At 37.2% G+C, this 18,763-nt stretch overlaps 3 protein-coding genes across 6 annotated transcripts in view; 1 reads left to right on the top strand and 2 right to left on the bottom strand.

Moving 5' to 3' along the window:
• The first annotated feature begins 554 nt into the window (after positions 1-554).
• On the top strand, positions 555-3,456 carry LOC109852877 (histone acetyltransferase KAT8). Its single transcript, XM_020424439.1, has 7 exons — positions 555-1,219; positions 1,536-1,789; positions 1,906-1,996; positions 2,084-2,211; positions 2,296-2,526; positions 2,646-2,890; positions 2,977-3,456. The coding sequence occupies exons 1-7, from the start codon at positions 1,027-1,029 to the stop codon at positions 3,194-3,196; spliced, it is 1,362 nt and encodes a 453-aa protein (XP_020280028.1). The 5' UTR covers positions 555-1,026; the 3' UTR covers positions 3,197-3,456.
• A 436-nt stretch (positions 3,457-3,892) lies between these two features.
• On the bottom strand, positions 3,893-6,007 carry LOC109852881 (D-aspartate oxidase). Its single transcript, XM_020424441.1, has 6 exons — positions 5,626-6,007; positions 5,356-5,479; positions 5,016-5,161; positions 4,766-4,922; positions 4,371-4,661; positions 3,893-4,278 (listed from the first exon to the last, which is right to left on the bottom strand). The coding sequence occupies exons 1-6, from the start codon at positions 5,811-5,813 to the stop codon at positions 4,165-4,167; spliced, it is 1,020 nt and encodes a 339-aa protein (XP_020280030.1). The 5' UTR covers positions 5,814-6,007; the 3' UTR covers positions 3,893-4,164.
• Positions 6,008-7,180: 1,173 nt separating this feature from the next.
• Positions 7,181-18,763, bottom strand: part of LOC109852916 (trichohyalin-like) — a 12,710-nt gene continuing 1,127 nt past the window's right edge. For 3 of the 4 annotated variants that reach the window (XM_020424501.1, XM_020424502.1, XM_020424503.1), the window contains 18 exons: positions 18,680-18,744; positions 18,204-18,551; positions 17,863-17,940; positions 17,648-17,786; positions 17,082-17,543; positions 16,719-16,994; positions 16,433-16,650; positions 12,605-15,144; positions 11,226-12,516; positions 10,981-11,140; positions 10,616-10,801; positions 10,105-10,434; positions 9,692-10,015; positions 9,444-9,606; positions 8,931-9,351; positions 8,197-8,818; positions 7,693-8,065; positions 7,181-7,601 (listed from right to left, as the gene is read on the bottom strand). In XM_020424501.1, the coding sequence (XP_020280090.1) occupies positions 7,302-7,601; positions 7,693-8,065; positions 8,197-8,818; positions 8,931-9,351; positions 9,444-9,606; positions 9,692-10,015; positions 10,105-10,434; positions 10,616-10,801; positions 10,981-11,140; positions 11,226-12,516; positions 12,605-15,144; positions 16,433-16,650; positions 16,719-16,994; positions 17,082-17,543; positions 17,648-17,786; positions 17,863-17,940; positions 18,204-18,551; positions 18,680-18,710 (8,262 nt within the window). In that variant the 5' untranslated portion in view covers positions 18,711-18,744 and the 3' untranslated portion in view covers positions 7,181-7,301. The remainder of the gene's footprint in view (positions 7,602-7,692; positions 8,066-8,196; positions 8,819-8,930; positions 9,352-9,443; positions 9,607-9,691; positions 10,016-10,104; positions 10,435-10,615; positions 10,802-10,980; positions 11,141-11,225; positions 12,517-12,604; positions 15,145-16,432; positions 16,651-16,718; positions 16,995-17,081; positions 17,544-17,647; positions 17,787-17,862; positions 17,941-18,203; positions 18,552-18,679; positions 18,745-18,763) is intronic. The other variant, XM_020424504.1, reaches the window with a different exon arrangement.

Below are 18,763 nucleotides of genomic sequence, written 5' to 3'. Positions count from 1 at the left end.
ACGTGTCCGGGCAAATTATAGTTCTCACGAAATTCGTCTCGTCATCGTCGGAGTTTCGAATCCCGACCAATCGAGAAACCGATAGTCCTAGTGAAACAAACACGCTCTTTCCTCCGATTGGTCGGAGATTTTTGGTGTTGGCAATTCGAGTCGAACTCCAGAGGTCACTTACCCGAAAAATTGATCAAGAAAAAGTTGGGTCAAAATAGGGCCGCTTTTGCATGAAGCGTAATTTGCGCAAGCCAATCCAAATTGTCTCAGATATCGTACACGCAAATACGCTGAGGGCGATGTCCCATTGAGCGGAAATCTATAGCGGAACGGAATGTGCGGAACCAGCTCGACCAATCGTAACCACAGAAAAAGCGAAGGAAAGAAAACGGAATGGCTATGATTGGTCGAGCTGGTTCCGCACATTCCGTTCCGCTATATATTTCCGCTCAATGGGACGTCGCCCTGAGACAATTTGATTGGCGTAATGTAAAAGCAGTCTCTTATAGCTGAGTTGGTGGAAAGGAGACGGAAGTATGTCCGCACTCTTTCACAAGCGCACACAAATGGCGGTTCTCGCGTGCGTATTCCCACCACCTCGGTGCTGGCTTGGCCGCTCTCAGCCTTCTATCCGCTATAAACTTTCTTGAACACGAGCCTTTAGATTTGACCTACACCAATGTTTTTTTAACACCTCGTTTTGAAAAAATATTGATTTATGAATATAGAATTTTTGGAACTTTAGAAAATTTTTATTTGACCACCGACACGTCGAAGTAAATTTTTGTTCTGTTCGATGACGTTTACGTAACATCAGCTTTGATGAAGGAACATACACAAAAATATGCTAGAACGCGAGCCTGCGCGTTGTATAAAGCAGTTGCGCGGATTGTGATTGCGGTCGTTTCGTCGTTACACGAGAGTTGCATCAGTGAGCGCAATCGGTTGGGACTCAATAAAATATACATGTTCGATTATTTTTGGGCGGTTCACGCTGGCGAATGTGACCGCGGTGTGTGAGTTTATTGCCGGAAAATGGCCGAATCCGAACAAAGAAATAAGGATAATAACACGGCAGCGTCAAAGGAAACCATGGTCAAGCAGGAGAAACGCGAAAACGCGCTCACGAATGGCGGGAAGGGCTCGGGCGATGACGCGGACAGCCTCGAGGAATTACCGCTCGACATAGGCGAGCACTATCTCGTGCGCAGATCTGACAATTCTTGGCGTGCGTATTTACCTTACTTAGAATTTTTGTGTAGTGTACGATGATGCCGGTGTTTTTGTTTACCCGAAAGAGACAAATGTCATTTGGGTTCTCTTTAATTCTTTACACTTTGTTTTGCAAGATGCTGTTGTGGTAAAAGAAAGTTTACATTTAGAACATTAATTCAACTTTTTTGTCAATATAATTTTTTATTAGTGGACGAAAGAAATTAAGAAAAGAGATAGATTAAATTAAAAATATAAAAAAAAAGGGAAAAAGAATACGCGCAAATGTGATTTAGATTTGTTGTTGTAATACATCAGATGTGATTGTGCAGATCCTGCCGAGATTATCCAGACCCGTTTCAACGAGAATGAAAATCACTATGAGTACTACGTTCATTATGAAGGCCATAACAGAAGATTGGATGAATGGGTGCCTCGTGACAGAATCATGTCTAGTCGATTTGATATGAGTGAAATAGAACGTCATGACAGAAGTTCGGGAACTGATTTATTGGCGGATTCCTCTGATCGTAAAATTACTAGAAATCAAAAGAGACGTCACGATGAAATTAATCATGTACAAAAGGTAGGTAGGTTGGGTTAGTATATCTATTCAAAAAGTAGATATACTTGTGCTATGAAAGATTTATCTTTTTATGTGAAGCTGGTCTGATCAGTTTACGCTTGTGTATTATTTTATAGACATATGCAGAAATGGATCCTACCACAGCGGCATTAGAAAAGGAACATGAAGCTATAACAAAGGTGAAATACATTGACAAGATTCAAATTGGTAAATATTATTTTATTCTCTGCTTTTATGTTTTTTTTTTGCATTAATGCAAAAAGAATTTCATGATTTTCAAAAGTTTGTTTCTAGGCAAGTACGAGATTGACACTTGGTATTTTAGTCCATATCCCGAAGAATACGGCAAACAACCGAAACTGTGGATCTGTGAGTATTGCTTGAAGTACATGCGTCTTGAGAAAACATACAGATACCACATGGTAAGATTAGAGCATACTTTGAAAATTCATTGAGCTTTTTATCGGAAGCATGTAGTGGGATTTGATGCGATAATTCTGTTTCAGAGTGAATGCACTCACAGGCAACCAGTTGGCAAGGAAATCTATCGGAAAGGAACACTGAGTATCTGGGAAGTGGATGGCAGAGAGCACAAAATATACTGTCAGAATTTGTGCTTGCTAGCCAAGTTGTTTCTGGATCACAAAACACTTTACTTCGATGTAGAGCCGTTTCTCTTTTACATCTTGTGCGAGGTGGATAAGCACGGTGCACATTTAGTTGGTTATTTTTCGAAGGTATCGTATGGATTACTCTGTCAATACTCTTAGTTCTCTAAGTGATTATTCGAGTTCTAAGAAGTAATATATATATTAATAAATTGTGCTATATGCGAATTTTTTTTTTCTAATTTCAGGAGAAAGAATCGCCTGATGGCAACAATGTTGCGTGTATCTTAACTTTGCCGCCTTTTCAAAGACAAGGCTACGGCAAATTACTGATAGCTTTCAGTTACGAATTGAGCAGAATTGAACAAACAGTTGGAAGTCCGGAAAAACCTTTGAGCGATTTAGGAAAGCTGTCCTATCGTAGTTACTGGAGTTGGATTCTGCTTGAAATCCTTCGAGATTTCAGAGGAACACTTAGTATTAAAGATCTCAGGTAATATGTCGACTACATGTACATACATTGTCAGTGTCGAGTATTTTGCATGAAACGGCGCATGAAAAGTAAGATGTATCTTTCAGTCAAATGACCAGCATCTCTCAAACCGACATCATATCCACGTTACAAAGTATGAACATGGTTAAGTATTGGAAGGGACAGCATGTTATTTGCGTCACGCCAAAGTTGGTGGAAGAGCACATAAAAAGCAGCCAATATAAAAGGCCGCGTCTTACGGTCGACAGCAGCGCGTTAAGATGGGGAGCGCCGCCACGAAAGAATGTGAAACCCGGCAAGAAGTAGCATTTAAAATAGGCAATAACAATTTTTTTTATATACTGATACAGCCATTCGATGTTTTAATGCTCAATGAATAATCGATTGCATTGATTTATGATATTCCAATTTCATTAGCCACTTACAAGAACACTTTCGCAAACACACAAACTAGTATCCAACATTTTTCCATTTCGCAAACGTAAAATCTAAGGCCTGTTCTACAATACTGTCGTAAGCTGTAAGGCGTCGTCTACAATACAGTCGTAAGCCGTAAGCCGTAAGAAATTGACCAATCACAGATCAATTACAGAAGAATAATCGATTGTGATCGGTCAATTTCTTACGACTTAGGCCTGGTTTATGCGGGCAATAACTGTTAACTTATGCCGGAACCGGTAAAGTTTAACTATAGGATTCCAATACTTCTGTTTTATACGCATTCGGCAATTTTGTATAAACAGAAGCATTGAAATCCTATAGTTAAACTACCGGTTCCGGCATAAGTTAACAGTTATTGCCCGCATAAACCAGGCCTTACGGCTTACGACTGTATTGTAGAACAGGTCTAACACCGTCGAGACATTCGAAAATATGTTGATAAAAGAGATGTGTGTATGTGTGGATGTAGTTGTATAAATATTTTGCAAAAAAATTGTTAAAACAAAGTTGCTATATTGAGAAAAAAATGTAATTACAATTAAATCCAACTTACAACTAGCGAACTATTTTTCCCGCTAATAAATTGAACGTGAATATATGTACGTACTTTACTCGTGATATAGATTTTACAAGTTTTACTTCTGTAATTTCGGTAAACAGTACCATACAGTATTATATTGCTCTAACTTTCGTATGTGAACTCGTTAATAAAAAAAAAATATATATATATATATATATTTCCAAATAGAAAGATGCGCTGTGAATAATATTTTCTTTTTGCACACGCAATGTACTTATATAATACAAAAAAAAAAACTGATATAACTTGGCAATTAGATTTTGGAAGTAGTAGATTTGTGAAGCTCGATAGCCGTTTTTACAGTTTCCATAGCGGTTCCGGGAGCCATGCAAACCCCGTAACCACCGTGTCCGTAATTATGTACAATCTGCAAGACGAAATAGAGTCAAGATTTATTATTTCACAAAATCTGCGAAGTATAACTTAAATCTTGTCCACAAAAACGCGAATGCTACTAACTATAGCTGCTTTGGAGTGACCATTGCTAAAGCGACTCCCTTCCCCAACCCTAACGCCGCCTTCTCTGTGAGGTCGCAGGCCCATTTGTTCACTCACGACTTCCACGTCTTTCAAGGACGGAATTAACGTTTCGCATCTTTCGCGAATTGCTGCGGTTTCGTGAGGACACAGTTTCATGTTCTCGGAATCGTAGCTTCTCGACCCACCCAGAGTAACTACGCCATCGAAACCTGGTATGACATAAGTGTCCAGTTCACCGTAGAAAAACGTTTTAATCCACGGTGCTTTTACCTACACAGAGATGAGACGCAACTGTTGAACGTGTAAGAAAACATCAAGAAAGAGATTGCTGGCTGATAAAAATAAGTTGTCGTTTAATGCGATAAAAATTGTACTTTGAGCACTTGACCCCGTAGAGCAACGAGACGTTTATCGCCGCACAACTGTCGCGCTCCTAGCCCGGTGCAATTTATTATGACGTCGTATTCGCCGATCAGTTCGTGGAGAAAATTCAATTTTCTCTGTTTAAATAAAACTCCGTTTTCTTGCAGTCTGACGAGAAAAAAAAAAAAAAATTAAAATAACAAAGTTTTTATACACACGCATGTGCAAATCCATATACGCGCATGATTACGCATTTCTTACTTCTGTCTAGTCCATGGAAGATATAAACTGCATTGTGTGAGAAGGGTCGAGAAAAATGATCCGTATTTCCAATTGCCGTTAACCAGTTGAAATTCCTCCTCTGTCGCTCGTCTGTACACCGGCACCACGCGCTCGAGCCAATGATTCTAATTGAACCAATGATTGACCGGTGTCAGCACAAATTGAGACAATAGTGTAATTTAATGTGAACAAATTTAATGTGAACAAAAATTCTTCTTTGACTAACAGGCGCAAAAATTGTTACTTAAACATTTTTAATTTATCCAGAAATAATTATTCTAAACAAATAGAAAGCTATCCGCTGATACAAATCACTTACTTTAACAACGTTCGACGATGAATTAGCGAAGATATATCCGGAAATATCGGTCACTCCAGCGTAAGACGCATTCTCCGTTTTTCGAATAGCGTCGTAAAATTCGTAGGAATTTTTCACCCATTTTCTTAAAAGAATTATTATTACACGTACCATGCGGTTAAAAAATATCGATTCCGTTATAGAGATACACTCTCGCGCAAAGCTTACCGCGGAGATTTCTAACAGAACCAGGTGCGAACTTTAGCTAACATCGAATAGCGAAAACCTTACCTTGTTATCGCGTCAGTCGGACCGGAGAAGGAAGAACCGACCCTAAAAAGTCCCGCGGCTACGTAACTGACAATATCGTCGAAATCTGAAGCTAGGACTGTTATTTCAGCATTGCGGAACAAATCCTTCTGCACAAGTGCGGCCGTCGTTAATCCCACCACTCCGCCGCCGACAACAGCCACCTTCATTTCGCTCTCTTTCCTAACAGCGGTAAAACTTCAATTTTCACAAGTAACAACAATAATACTTGTGCGACAATTGCGTTTACTCTCTTGTGCGTAACGCGAACGTGCAAACACGGCGCGCTTATTAATAGCAGTAGAAATTCTACACACGACACAATTCACTTGTGCGTGTGTGTTTCAACGACAGATCAACCGTCGTTATCATTTGTGCATTTTCTCAAGTGTGTGATACGATGTTTTTTTGATAAAATGCAACGCGCGCACATATTACCGCGCACCGAGTGCTTCATCGTTACAAAACAAATTCCAATTTAAGATACAAATTTATTTATATAAAGTTGCATGTAATATATATATATATATATATATATATTAATTGTTGTTTCGGGAAAGGCAGATGTATTATATTTCAATGTGTAATATGTGATAATTATTCACACGATGTAATTCTATTTTTCACGCACTAATATTATCTACATATGTGGAAACAATTTATCTTTTTGTTAAACTCAAGTTAACGAAAGAAACATATTTCAAAACTCGCAATAACATTTGTCTAAAATTGTTATTAAAAAAAATTTAACAAGGTATCATGTCATATTATATATATATATTTTTCAGTGTGTTCAAAATTGATTTTTTCTCGAAAATCAACACAAGCCTCACACGAAAAATTAAATTTATTCTACATTTACGGCCTTATTTTACACTAAGAAAATTACCTCTGTTCTGGTTGTCCTTCCGCTTTCTGTGTGTATGTGTTATATGCGCGCTTATGTGTGTGTGTGTGTGTACGTGCGTATTTACAGAAAGCTATATGAGGAACTTTTTACTATTTGTTTCTAATATATATATATAATATATATATATTATTATATTATACACATATTAACCAACTATTTCACGACAGTAAAAAAATCGCACGGGAATCTAAATTCTAAATAATATCGGATCGCTACGAGTCACTTTATATTTAGCGTGACAAATTTTTACATAATACGCGCGCAGTTACGGCAGTTTTTCTTTTTCGAACATGTCCGTATGTATGCGATGTTAATAATTAACAACATATGTCGATGTAAGTAATTACATTATATATCAATTGCTATTATGTAAATTTTCTAAACATACAACCAACGTTTCTCGAGATATCGAAAATATACGAATTAAAAATTGATTATATAAACTTGCTTTACTTACGGACGCAATAGATTAACGTCTAAAATCGCGCGATCTCTTGGTCGAAATTTTATACATACTTGGTGAGATTATTTACAATAATTATTAGTTTTATATTCACTTCTAATCTCTGTCTTTCCTTGCAATTTTTTCATTATTTAAATCTCAGCATCAAAATTAATGTACACGCGTTTTTTTTTTTTTTTTTTTTTTTTATACAGTGCAGTACGACACATTAGCGATATCTTCAGCGATTTTTCGCGAGAATAAAACAGTTTCGTCGTAAATAATGTACAAAACTTCGTGCGTGGTTTAAGCTTTACTGCAAGATTGAATGGTATAATTTGGTAGCGGAGGCGGTGGCCTCAAAAGAGGCAGTGGAGTTGGGGGTGGAGCTTGAACGGATGTCAAGGTGGAAGTTGCAACTTGCGCGTGTTCGACCGTCCGAATTGATGTGTTGTAAGCCGAAAGATAACTGGGCCATAAATGCGGCGGCGGTGGAGAACCGGGAGGTGGCGGGGGTGGTGAACGATCGTCCATTTCGTCGGAGTCATCCATCATCATGGCAGTCAATGGGGTAACGCGCGGTTTCTTCAATTTGATTATCTTTACCTATGAACAGCAAGATATAAAAGGTTTTTTTTTAGTTATGCTCTATTTTTCTAGCCTATAAAAATAGGAACATCAATGTAAAATCGCGCACCTTAACTTTCTTCTTTGTTTTGGGCGGTCTTGCTCTCTTCTCTTGTTTTTTACTCTTTCTGTAAAGTTTATCTTTTCTCAAATCTTTGAGCCCTTCGCGGAAGCTTATTCCCGTGGGAGGAGGCGGTGAGGGCATGTCGCCTTCACCACCACTGGGACTGGTTCCCTCGCCCGGTCTTATACCGTCCGCGAACTGAACCGATTTTTTGCCTCTCTTTTTCAACCTCATTGCTTTTGATTTAGACTTGCCATCAAGCCCATCTTCCTCGCATTCATTATTTTTGTCTGTGTCTTCTTTGTCAACATCATCCTGGACATTGTTATCCGCATCCAATGTTGAATCATCCAGATCACCATTAGAAGTCATGTTTCTCCTGAAAAGAAGCCTGTTAATATATATGGCGTGCGCAATTGAAGAGTGTAAAGTTTAATATAAACATAATTTGCCGATCAAGAGAATTTTTGAAAATATTTGAAAAATACTAAAAGGTTGATCTTGACAAACCTATATCCTGGTGAAATCAAAATGCCTTTTAATGGCGGAGGTGGTAACTCTGGCCATTCTTTCTTTATTTCAACTTCCGCTTGATTTTTATTCACATCTGCCGATGTTGTCGTTTCATCAACTTCAATTCGTTGATTAATCATTTGTGACGTTGATTTCTCATCGTCATCGTCATCGTCGTCGTCATCCTCGTCTTCTGCTTCTTCTTCCTCTTCGTCATCGTCATCCGCCTCGGCCTCTTCTTCATCATCATCTTCGTCTTCGTCCGCAACGACTTCCTCATCTTCTTCTTTTACAGGTAAAGAAATAGTCGGCTCATCACCTTCTTTTACAGGATTAATTAATGGAGATTCAGTCTCACTTTGTTCTTCTCCCTCTCGAAGTGCTTTCAAAACCGACGGATCAACAACCGAACCCTTGCGTCGATCCAACATAACACCACCCTCTTGCCGCGCGAGCATACTATTTTTCTCCAACAGTCGCAGAGCTCGTCGATTGGTCCGCTCTATTTTCTTGCGTTCCTTTTCTTTTCTACGTAGCTCGCGTACTCTCTTGCGCTCTTCTCGTTCTTTGCGACGTATTTCAAGTATAGCTTCATAATTGTACACTGGTTGAGCGATTTCTACAATGCAAAAGGATTTGTTGAGTTTTGTGGTGCAAAAACTCGTTAAGTTTCTAGAAAATATTACACAATATTTTATACAAGCAATAAGTTTTCATATATATATACGTACTTTGTTGTTGAACTTCGTTTCTCGAGAATGTGGGAGGAATCGGAATTGGGACGGGAACGGGTACTGGCAATGAGAGAGGCAGTGATCCGGTAGTTGGTATAGTCGGAAGAGTATTTGCCGTTCCAGCTGGTGGTACGGGTAATGGAACAGGTACGGGAACAGGGACGGTAGAAACGGAGGACGTTGATGGCGAAGGTGCCGGAACTGTGGAACATAAAACTCCGCTCGATTGATTTGTGGTCGACGATGATTGATTACCAGTCCAGTCTAACGATGTAGGCACTACTTGGAGAACGTTACCTACGCGTACCACCTGGTTAGATCCAGGTCGCACAGATGGAGTCACGGCTGTTGATCTCTCTCGACGTGTCGACTGAACTCCATTGAAATCAGCAGGAACAACTTGTAGAACGTTTCCAACCTTAAGAGACAACAATGTCATATGTTATAAATGATTTCTTTATTTCTGGATATAAATATGATGAAAAATATCAGCAGCAAATTAAAACGTACCTGCAATACAGTAGGCTGTCTATATATCATTTGTTGTTGCTGCTGCTGCTGCGAAGGAGACGGATACGCGATAATATTGGAATTGAAGTTAGAAGAATATTCCGCGCCAGTGGAATCCTTGCCGTGCTCTCTATGTTTCTTAATACCTAATTCTAATTCTAATCTGTAATGTAAGAAACATACATTAAATCGGAATTTATTATACAGTTGTGTGTGTATAAATGTTACTTATAATTAAATAATTTTACCTATCATCGAGTGATAAACGTTTGGGAGAACTTGTACTCGACTCGTCTATACATGGAGGATAAGTTAAATTATTTTCTGTATAATAATACTCGTTTCCACCCTCAATCTCATTCGAATATTGGAAATTCGAAATGTCCGCGTCCATGCTTCTGTTAATGTTCATTTCCGAATCTAAAATGCTCGTTCCTGCCGTAATCCCCGACTGAACGATTGTTTCTATACGTCTACCTCTTTCGCTGCAAATATTGAATTTTCTGTTTTCACTCTCATCCCTTCTTTCCCTCTCTATTTCGTTCAGTTTATCCCTTCCAGGAGAAAGAGATCTAATAAACAGTTAAGAATCAACTGTTTATTTTCTACACGAAAAGCGAGATATTCGCAATTCATGCAATTCGAATGCGTCGCATTTTACCTGGAAGATCGCAATTCCGACGTTCTCAATCCACGTTCCGGGCTTCGTAATCTCGACATGGCCGATCCTGGTCGCAACCTCGAATTCAACGGAGAACCACTTCTTGATCTAGATCGCGATCTGATTCGCGGTCTTGTTCGTGATAGCGACCTAGAACGCGATCGCGATCTTGATCTAGATCGTGTCCGCGATCTCGACGGCGACCAAGATCTTGACCGCGAACGACGAAATCGCACGCGATTTCGTCGTTCGGTTTTACGCGTATGATGCCCGTGTCGATCCGAGAAATCTTTATCTTTTTCCCACTGTCGCTCTCTTCTCGCGCCAGATCTATTTGGATAAAAAAAAAGTAACGTGCCGTATAATAAGATATCGTGCTTTGTGCTAATTGCTAAATAATTAAGATTTGTTGCATTTAGCAAATTATATCGAACATTATTGTTTCTACTAGCGCTATTTTGTCGATAAAGCTCTTAAGGTACATGTACAAAAGACGCAATATTAAATATACCTTCTTCCATATCTCGATTGAGGCGAGCACGTGTCTCTTTCCAGATGGTCTTCCTTATAGTACGATCGATCATAATCAAGAGGTAGATCGTGTCCAACATAAGAATCTATAGATTCGTTACCATCTCGTAAAATATTGCTATTTTCATATTGCCAAAATGCACGATCTATTTCTTCTGCATGAAACCTGAAATATAAATTTTGTTGCAAAGTCACAATTCCGCAATGTAAAACGTGAAGGATATAAATATGTAGCGATATAATACTCCAAATACTCTTTGTAGATAGCAAATGAAGAAAAATGTTCGTACAAACAAAATATACATTCAAATATATATGTAACCCTAACCTACCCTATAATCTTACCTGTTGTCTCTATATTTTTCAGATTCCAGACTTGGTCTCTCTCTCGGCATCTCTACCGAATCGTATGATCTAATGTCTTTCTCGTCTACGTTGTCGAATCTTCTATTCCAATCGTCGCGATTGCTCTTAGAAGATGATGTGCTGTGCTTCCTAAAGTTATCTGTGCAAATAGATATTAACAATCAATAAGATAATAAATTTTAAAAAAAGATCATTGTATGTTGTTTTGAAAAGAATGTTATAACCTTTTTTATCATCATTATAGTCGGAACGTGGTGGAGATCGACCGTATCTCTCTTTTTTCCTTTCATCTGCTCTCGATCTACTTGGTCGCTCATCCTCGTATCTTTCTCTTCTCTTCTCCCTATCTCGCGTGCTACCGGAACTCTCGTCCTTCCTTTTCGGACTCATACTGCGACTTCTGCTCCAGCTGTGATCGGGACTTCGGCTCTCTTGTCGCTCCCACGAGGATAATGGACTTTTACTTCTTCTCCGCCTTCCTCCCGAAGGGCTCGACTTTCTCCGACTATCTGTATACTCCGCCCTGGTGCTTCTGCTGTCTTTTCTATCGGTCTTTTCCGCATCGTCAGATCTTCTTTCCTTCTTATCCTTATTATAATCGTGCGAATATCGTCTCTCGCTTTCTTTCTTGTGAGGACTTCGCTTCTTTCGTTCTCTGACGGGAGATCGTGCGCCAGATGGAACATCGCTTAGATTTCGATCGCTTAGATTTCGATCGCTCTTGTATCTTTTTCCATCATCGTTTTTGTATTCCTTTTCGTAATTTTCAGATTGATCCGATCGAACGGAAACTTTCTCGGATGGCGGAGATCTGGATCGTCGTACCGCTATTACTGACGATTTAGGAGCTACTGTAAATTCAGTTGTGTCTAATAATTTATTGTTTTCGCTATTACTCGCCGCTCTATACTTCGTGTGAACGATTTGATCCGTTGGTTTTTCGTTCGACTTTGCTTCTTTAGCATCGGTCTTCGTCGCGTGCGACTCTTTCTTTTGTATTGCCAACAGGTCCGACGTTTGATGAGTAGAATCACTTAAAGACGCGTCTAACGACATACGTTTCGGTTTTGCTTGTTCGCTTGTACGTCGAATCAAAAGTTGATTAGGAATGAGCTTAAGTGCCGCCGGTTTTTCTTCGTTCGTCTCGTCGTTACGTGCAATCGAACCCGCATTAGAACTCGCAGCATGCTGTTTACTCTTCAATTTTTCTGATTTGTACTCCGCAAAAATGTCCATACATATTGACTTGGTTTCCGGACACGGTTCATTCATCGGCAAGTCGTCAAACAAACCAACTTTTTCAAATTGATTAAGATCGGAGTTTTTGTCTTCCTGTTGTACTTTATCTAAAATAGTCCCAATTTCGTTTACCTCGTGTTTAGTATCGCGCAGTTTTGTTAATTGCAACGGTATACTGTCCGTAGGAAGTATCAGTTCCTCAGTTGGAATCAACATCTCCTTTCTTCTTTTATCGTGAAGTGGAAGATGAGGGGAACTACTATCGTTAGATAGATCCTATAATATAAAACAAAAGAAAATAGTTATTTATAAGAAGAATAAATTTTTTTTTTATTATTTATCTAAAAATATAAAAAGCACTTACCTGAGACTTTTGAGAAAGAGCTGGAGAACTAGGACTGTACAATTCTATAGGTTTCTTCTTAAACTTGGCGTCTAATCCTAACAGTTCGTCGAACTGATCTCTAGCTTGATGTTCTTTCTTAGTAATTTGTTCCTCGTTTACTTTTATGGGAATTAAATTTTTTATCGACGCGTCCTCTATTTGTTTCACCTGCACAGGCTTGGTTGCTATCTCCTCCAGTGTCCACGGTCTTTCCAGCGATTCTCTGCTACTGTGCGAATTTTTCTGATAGAAATCCATCAGATCTGTCTTAGCGAAGCCTTCTGAATAATCCGCAGTGTGAGACTCTTCTTTCTCGGCGTATTCCTCCCATATATCTCTAATTTGGGATTTTTCTTCAGACTGTGAGTTCATGTCCCAACGACTTTTTCTAACTCGTTTAGAACCAACTAACGACTCGAGTTTTCTCGCCGAATTATCGAGTTTCGTTATCTTACTCGAATCTTCCTTAGCACTTGTATCTTCATCCGATTTATCCCATTTCTTGTCCGATTTGATGATATCGGTAACATCCACCTCTTCTTTATTCTTGCGTAAAAATGATTCCGATTCTATGTCCCAATCATCTTTTTTACGCTTATTCCTCTCTTCCATGAGCATCAACTCTTCCCTTTCACCTTCTTCCTGTTCCTGTTCCCATATTCTTAATGTGAACGAACGTTCTTGTTTCTTTTTGGTTTCTCTAGCACTTTCCTTCTCTATTGCGATATAAGTGTCGGTTTTTTTGTCATATCTAACTTCCTTTTCTATCTTTCTCGATGTACTGCTTTTCCGTTTGCTTAAAATAAGATCTGACATTGCTTCTAAGCTATCCACTTCCCAATCATCCGCCAATAACTGCTTGTTGCAAACTTCCTTTTCGAGCTGTGTCAAAGACGGTACATTTAGTGTGTCAAATTCTGTCTCGCCCCATTTCTCTTTCGACTTGTTTGATTTTTTCAAAAAACTAGCTTCGTTTTGCTGAGTGATGCGCTCAGTTTCCCGTTCCCAATCTGCGAAAAATTCAGTATTGCTTCTATTTTTGTCTTTTTTCTTTTTCCTCTTCACTTCAATTTCCTGATCCGATCTTTCTTTTTCCCCGTGAATTCTTTCCTCATTAATGGTAGACTTGTCTTTGTTGTCTAATTCCACGCTATCACTGTGTTTTCTCTTCTTTCGATGTTTATCTATCTCCGAGCCACTTATCTTTGTCAATTCTACACTATGGTCCTGACTTGACGTATCGCCATCATTTTGCGTTGAATTGTCTTCCCATTGCTCCACAAAGTTTTTGTCAGACTTACCATCTTTCTTTTCTCCTCTCAGTTTCACGTATTCACTGTCATGCACACTCATGTCGGTTTTTCTTGTTGACACGACTTCATCGGATATTTTCTTATCCTCATTTTCTATCTCTTCTTTAATCTTGATCGAATGTAGCAACTTTGCCTCATCTGCAGATGAAGCTATAACAGACGGAGATGGGGACATTATTTTGCTTATGTCCCCGTTGTTAATAGACTTTGCATCAAGTTTAGCTTCTTTTCTTTTCTTCTTTTTCTTCCGTTTTCTTTTCCTACGTCTATCTGAATCACTGCTGCTGGAATCAGTGCTCATCTTTCTCCTTCGTTTCTTCTTTATTCGCGCCTTCATGCGTTTCGTCTTCTTTCTCTTCCTCGTCATCTTCTTCTTTTTCCGCTTTCTCTTTCTTTTTTCGTCCGTGCTAGTGGAGCTACTGCTACTGCTGCTACTGCTGTCTGAACTATCGGAGTCCGAAGAAGATGAATTAATCCGTATTTTCCGTTTACGTTTCTTTTTTCTTTTCTCTTTTTCCGAATTAGAAGAACTGGTGCTACTGGACGAATCACTGCTAGATGATATCTTTCTCCGTCTCTTTCTTTTCTTTTCTTCCTTAGATTCAGTATTTTCGTCACTTATTCGTTCATCTTTGATTTTAACTTTTTCCCAGTCACTCGGAATAGATCTAGAATCGTCAGATTCGTTGTTATTGTTACTTGGATGTTCAGCTTCGGTGTTGCTTTCACTGATCTGTGCTTCATAGTTCGTCGATATAGTAGATTCATCGACTTCTATACTCTTGATAGAACCTTCTGCTGAGTGTAAGGTGCTTTTCTTTTCGAACTTCTCATTCGACTCAACTTCGCTGATCACTTTGTCATCTACCGAGTTAGAATCTATACTAAACTCATGATAACTAGGCGGAGAAGCAAATTTATTAGCAGGTGTTATCTTTGCCGAATAGTCGTCAGCCGTATCTCCCGCGGGTGACAAACTGGTGTGCACGGTTCCATCGGTGCACACCATCTTCATGAACTGTTCATATTCGGAAGCTAACTTCTCATCTCCCGTAGACTGTTGCAATGACGACGAAGTTGTATCGTTAGTTGCCACAGTATCGATTATCTTCTCGGTTTCAGATTCAATGTTTTCTTTAATCTCTTGAACGTTGTTAACAGATTTATTGTCGGCAGTTATACTAGAAGACGTCGAACATCCCTCTTCTTTAAAATAAAAGATAAATCATTTTGTTAATAATTGAAAAAAAGTTTTTTTGAACCAATACGAGGTAAACAACAGATGTAAGTTGTCAAATCAATTAATCAATACTTTATTAATTACCAAACGTTTCGACTCTAGATTGAGTCTTTATCAGTGGTACAAAATTGAAAATAAATCTGTTACAAAATTGATGAAAGAATTTTTTCGATTTTACCATAATGTCTACAATCAAATTAAAAAAGAAGACACATAAATGACAACTAAACAGATCAAATAAAAAAACATAAGTAAAAATACGTTACTTGTTATGGGAGAAAACTGAATTTAAATAAGCGATTATTAAACATTGTATTTAAAATAAACACAACAACTGATGCCGGGCCTTTTACAAACAGCTAATATATACACGAATCCCCTCCAAATACAAAGTCAAATGTTCCCTGAATAAATACAATAACTCAGCAAATGTATAATGATTATTTCTGCTTATAAGATTCTAAAAATGTTTAATATAGTTTTAAATGTTTTGTGTCTGATATGACATTTAAAGCACTGTTCTCTAAAAAATTTTTTACTCTGTAAAAAAATATTTAAAACACACAGAATATTTAAAACCATATTTCGCATTTCTAGAATTTTATAAACAAAAATAAGCATTATACTTTTGCTGAATTATTGTATTTATTCAGGGAACATTCGACTTTGTACTTGGAGAGGATTCATGTATATATTAGCTGTTTGTAAAAGGCCGGGCATCAGTTGTTGTGCTTATTTTAAGTACAATGTTTAGTATACAGTCGATAACAGTCGCTTATTTAGTTTTCTTTCGTGACAAGTAACGTATTTCTACTTATGTTTTTTTTATTTGATCTGTTTAGTTGTCATTATTGTTCCTTTTTTTTTTTAATTTGATTGTAGACATCATGGTGAGAATTTATTAATTTTTTTATGACCACCGATGCGCGACTTTGACTTTTATATCGGTGAGATCTTGTATTATTGATTTTTTTACACTTGTACTATGGTAAACCGAAAAAATCCTTTATCAATTTTGTAACAGATTTATTTTCAATTTTTTACCACTGATGAAGACTCAATCTAGAGTCGAAACGTTTAGTAATTAATAAAGTATTGATTAATTGATTGACAACATAAATCTGCCGTTTACCTCGTATTCGTCCAAACAATTTTTTCTCTGTTATTGATTATCACGAGGTCATCTTCTCACGATATTTTAAATCCTTTTATTTCTTTATAGACACATTGTGTTTATTATCAAAAGCCACTTACGTTGTTCCAGCGAAGCATGCAGTTTATTCGCCGGTTCTTCAAGTTCTTGTTTCTTACTGTCGATGGATAACGCTTCCTCATCCTCGCTGTCCCATCTTGATTTAGGAAATTGCACAGGCACTTGACACTTAGTATCTTTACGAGAATCGATTACATTTATTTGCTGATACCAATTGCGCTTCTGTGGCAATGCGTCTTCTGTGTCTTCTACATTGATTCTGTGTAATTACGAAGATATGAATTATGAATAGTTGTAGGAATTGGATACAAGAACAGCGCGACATACCGTGACGAAGATGTCTCACGTATATCTCGTATCCTCTCACGGCGTTCGGGAGTCACATCTTTCATAACTTCCGAAATATCTAGTAAAAGAGACCTATGGGGATTTTCGCAATACACTAATGATAATCCTTTTGTTTGTTTCGTTGTTCTGATCGATTCTGGTGGATATTTTTTCCTTTTACCATTAAATCCATCAGCTATAAACGGTTGACGTTTAAGACCGTAATAGTCTAACATTAACATCTGTTTGTAATAACGTGAATAATCTTGTGCTGTTCTGAAACACACGTTAAAAAAAAAAAATATATATATATATATATATAGATTTCTTGAATTTTATATTTAAAATATATATCACGAATACCTATTTCTTGGAGATCGTTCCGAATCGTCACGTCTTTTAATGTGACTGATATCGTCGAGAGTTAAACCAGATTTTTGTAAATCCGTCCAAGATTTACATTTTGCTAACTCCTTTTCCTTCCATTTGTCTTTAGTGTTTTCCTTTTTGTCTTTACCTACTGCTTCTATGTCTAACATATCACCTCGTCTGTCTTTTACGTTTTCTTTCTTGTTTCTTGTTTCTTCCTTTTTTTCTCTCGCTTCTTCTTGTTTTTCTTTATTATTTTCTTTTCCTTCTTCTTTTTTATCACGATTTCCACCTGTTCTGTTGGTATCTCGTTTATCTTTATCAGTTTTCTTCTTTTTATCTTTGTGTTTATCTCTCTCTTGAGAGGATCTTCGCGAAGAACGTTCCACACTTCCATTTCGAGATCTCATCTCGTGGTTTGAACGATCTCTGTCAGTCTTATCACGATATCGACATCTTAAAAATTGTTGTTAAATGTTACCAAAAACAAAAACACAAATGAGTAATCAAGAAACTACAATGAGCAAATAATATTTTTATGAACGCTCCTATTTCTTTACCTTTCTGTGTGTTTTTGATTTGTCATTGATCTTTTACGAGACTCATGCATTCTTTCATATCTGTTCTTATTTTTCCCATGTTTTATGCTTTCTGAAAACCCTGTATTTCTGCTACTGTGATTGTCGTCTTCTATACTTGCTAAAAAATTTTTTGTTATTAAATATTTAATAAATACAACGATTTGACATTTGTATTAATTGTGCAAAAGATGTACCTGCCATAGCTTCTGCTAACAACATCTTGTTCTTAGATTCTTCTCTTCGAATTTCTTCAATAGCCAGAATTTTTTCTTCTACACAAAATTGCAAACAATTTTTAAAATTGTGATTAGAAAGACAAATGTTTAACTCTTCAATTATTGTGTATTTTGTGACAAACTTCTTTTATTTTCTACTAAAGTATAGAAAGTTAATTTTTATTATAAATTTTAATAGAAATGTTTATATTATTGAGATACTTTGTAGCAAACGTTAAAGTAATTTAGCTGTGAATATTAAAATTGTTACAGAACTATTTATTTTAAATTTCGTCAATTTTATCTCCAAATAAAATCACCTGTTTTTTTTCTTGGCTTATTTGTATCATCTTGCACTATTTTATCTTTTATCTTTAAAACTCCAGTGGAATGCTTTGACAAATTTGACTTAAGATGAGATTTAGATAATACTTTATTCTGATTAGCAATTGCCATTAATCGCTTTTTGGCTTGAACTTTTCCAAGCACCGGCTTTAAATTCAACTTTGGACTTTGTAATCTTGATGTATCACCATCACTTATTTGACCTTTGGTACTTTCTGGTGTTTCCGGCATTTGTATGTCTAATAAAGAAATTGAAGCATCCCGAGTTGGTTCTTCAGGTACATAAGTATCTTTTGATTGAGGAGTATCAGTGCCATCTTTGTCTAGTTATAGTTTAAAATAATAAGAATTTATATAGAGAAAATAATAAATATTTGTATAAGTATTTATACAGTAAAATAAATAAAATAGTTGAACATATATATTAGATGTAAAAAAAAATTTTTTTTACCTAACAAAGATACTTTTTCTTCTTCTGCCATTTGTGAAGATTTTGATGTTTGCCTAAGATTTAATCTGAAAAAAAAAAAAAAAA

This window comes from Pseudomyrmex gracilis, unplaced genomic scaffold, assembly GCF_002006095.1.
Source record: "Pseudomyrmex gracilis isolate BER0280 unplaced genomic scaffold, ASM200609v1 scaffold_39, whole genome shotgun sequence".
In the NCBI taxonomy this organism is placed as follows: Eukaryota; Metazoa; Arthropoda; class Insecta; order Hymenoptera; family Formicidae; genus Pseudomyrmex; species Pseudomyrmex gracilis.
The sequence above is the reverse complement of the archived record's forward strand: the minus strand, read 5'-3'. Positions and strand labels throughout refer to the sequence as shown.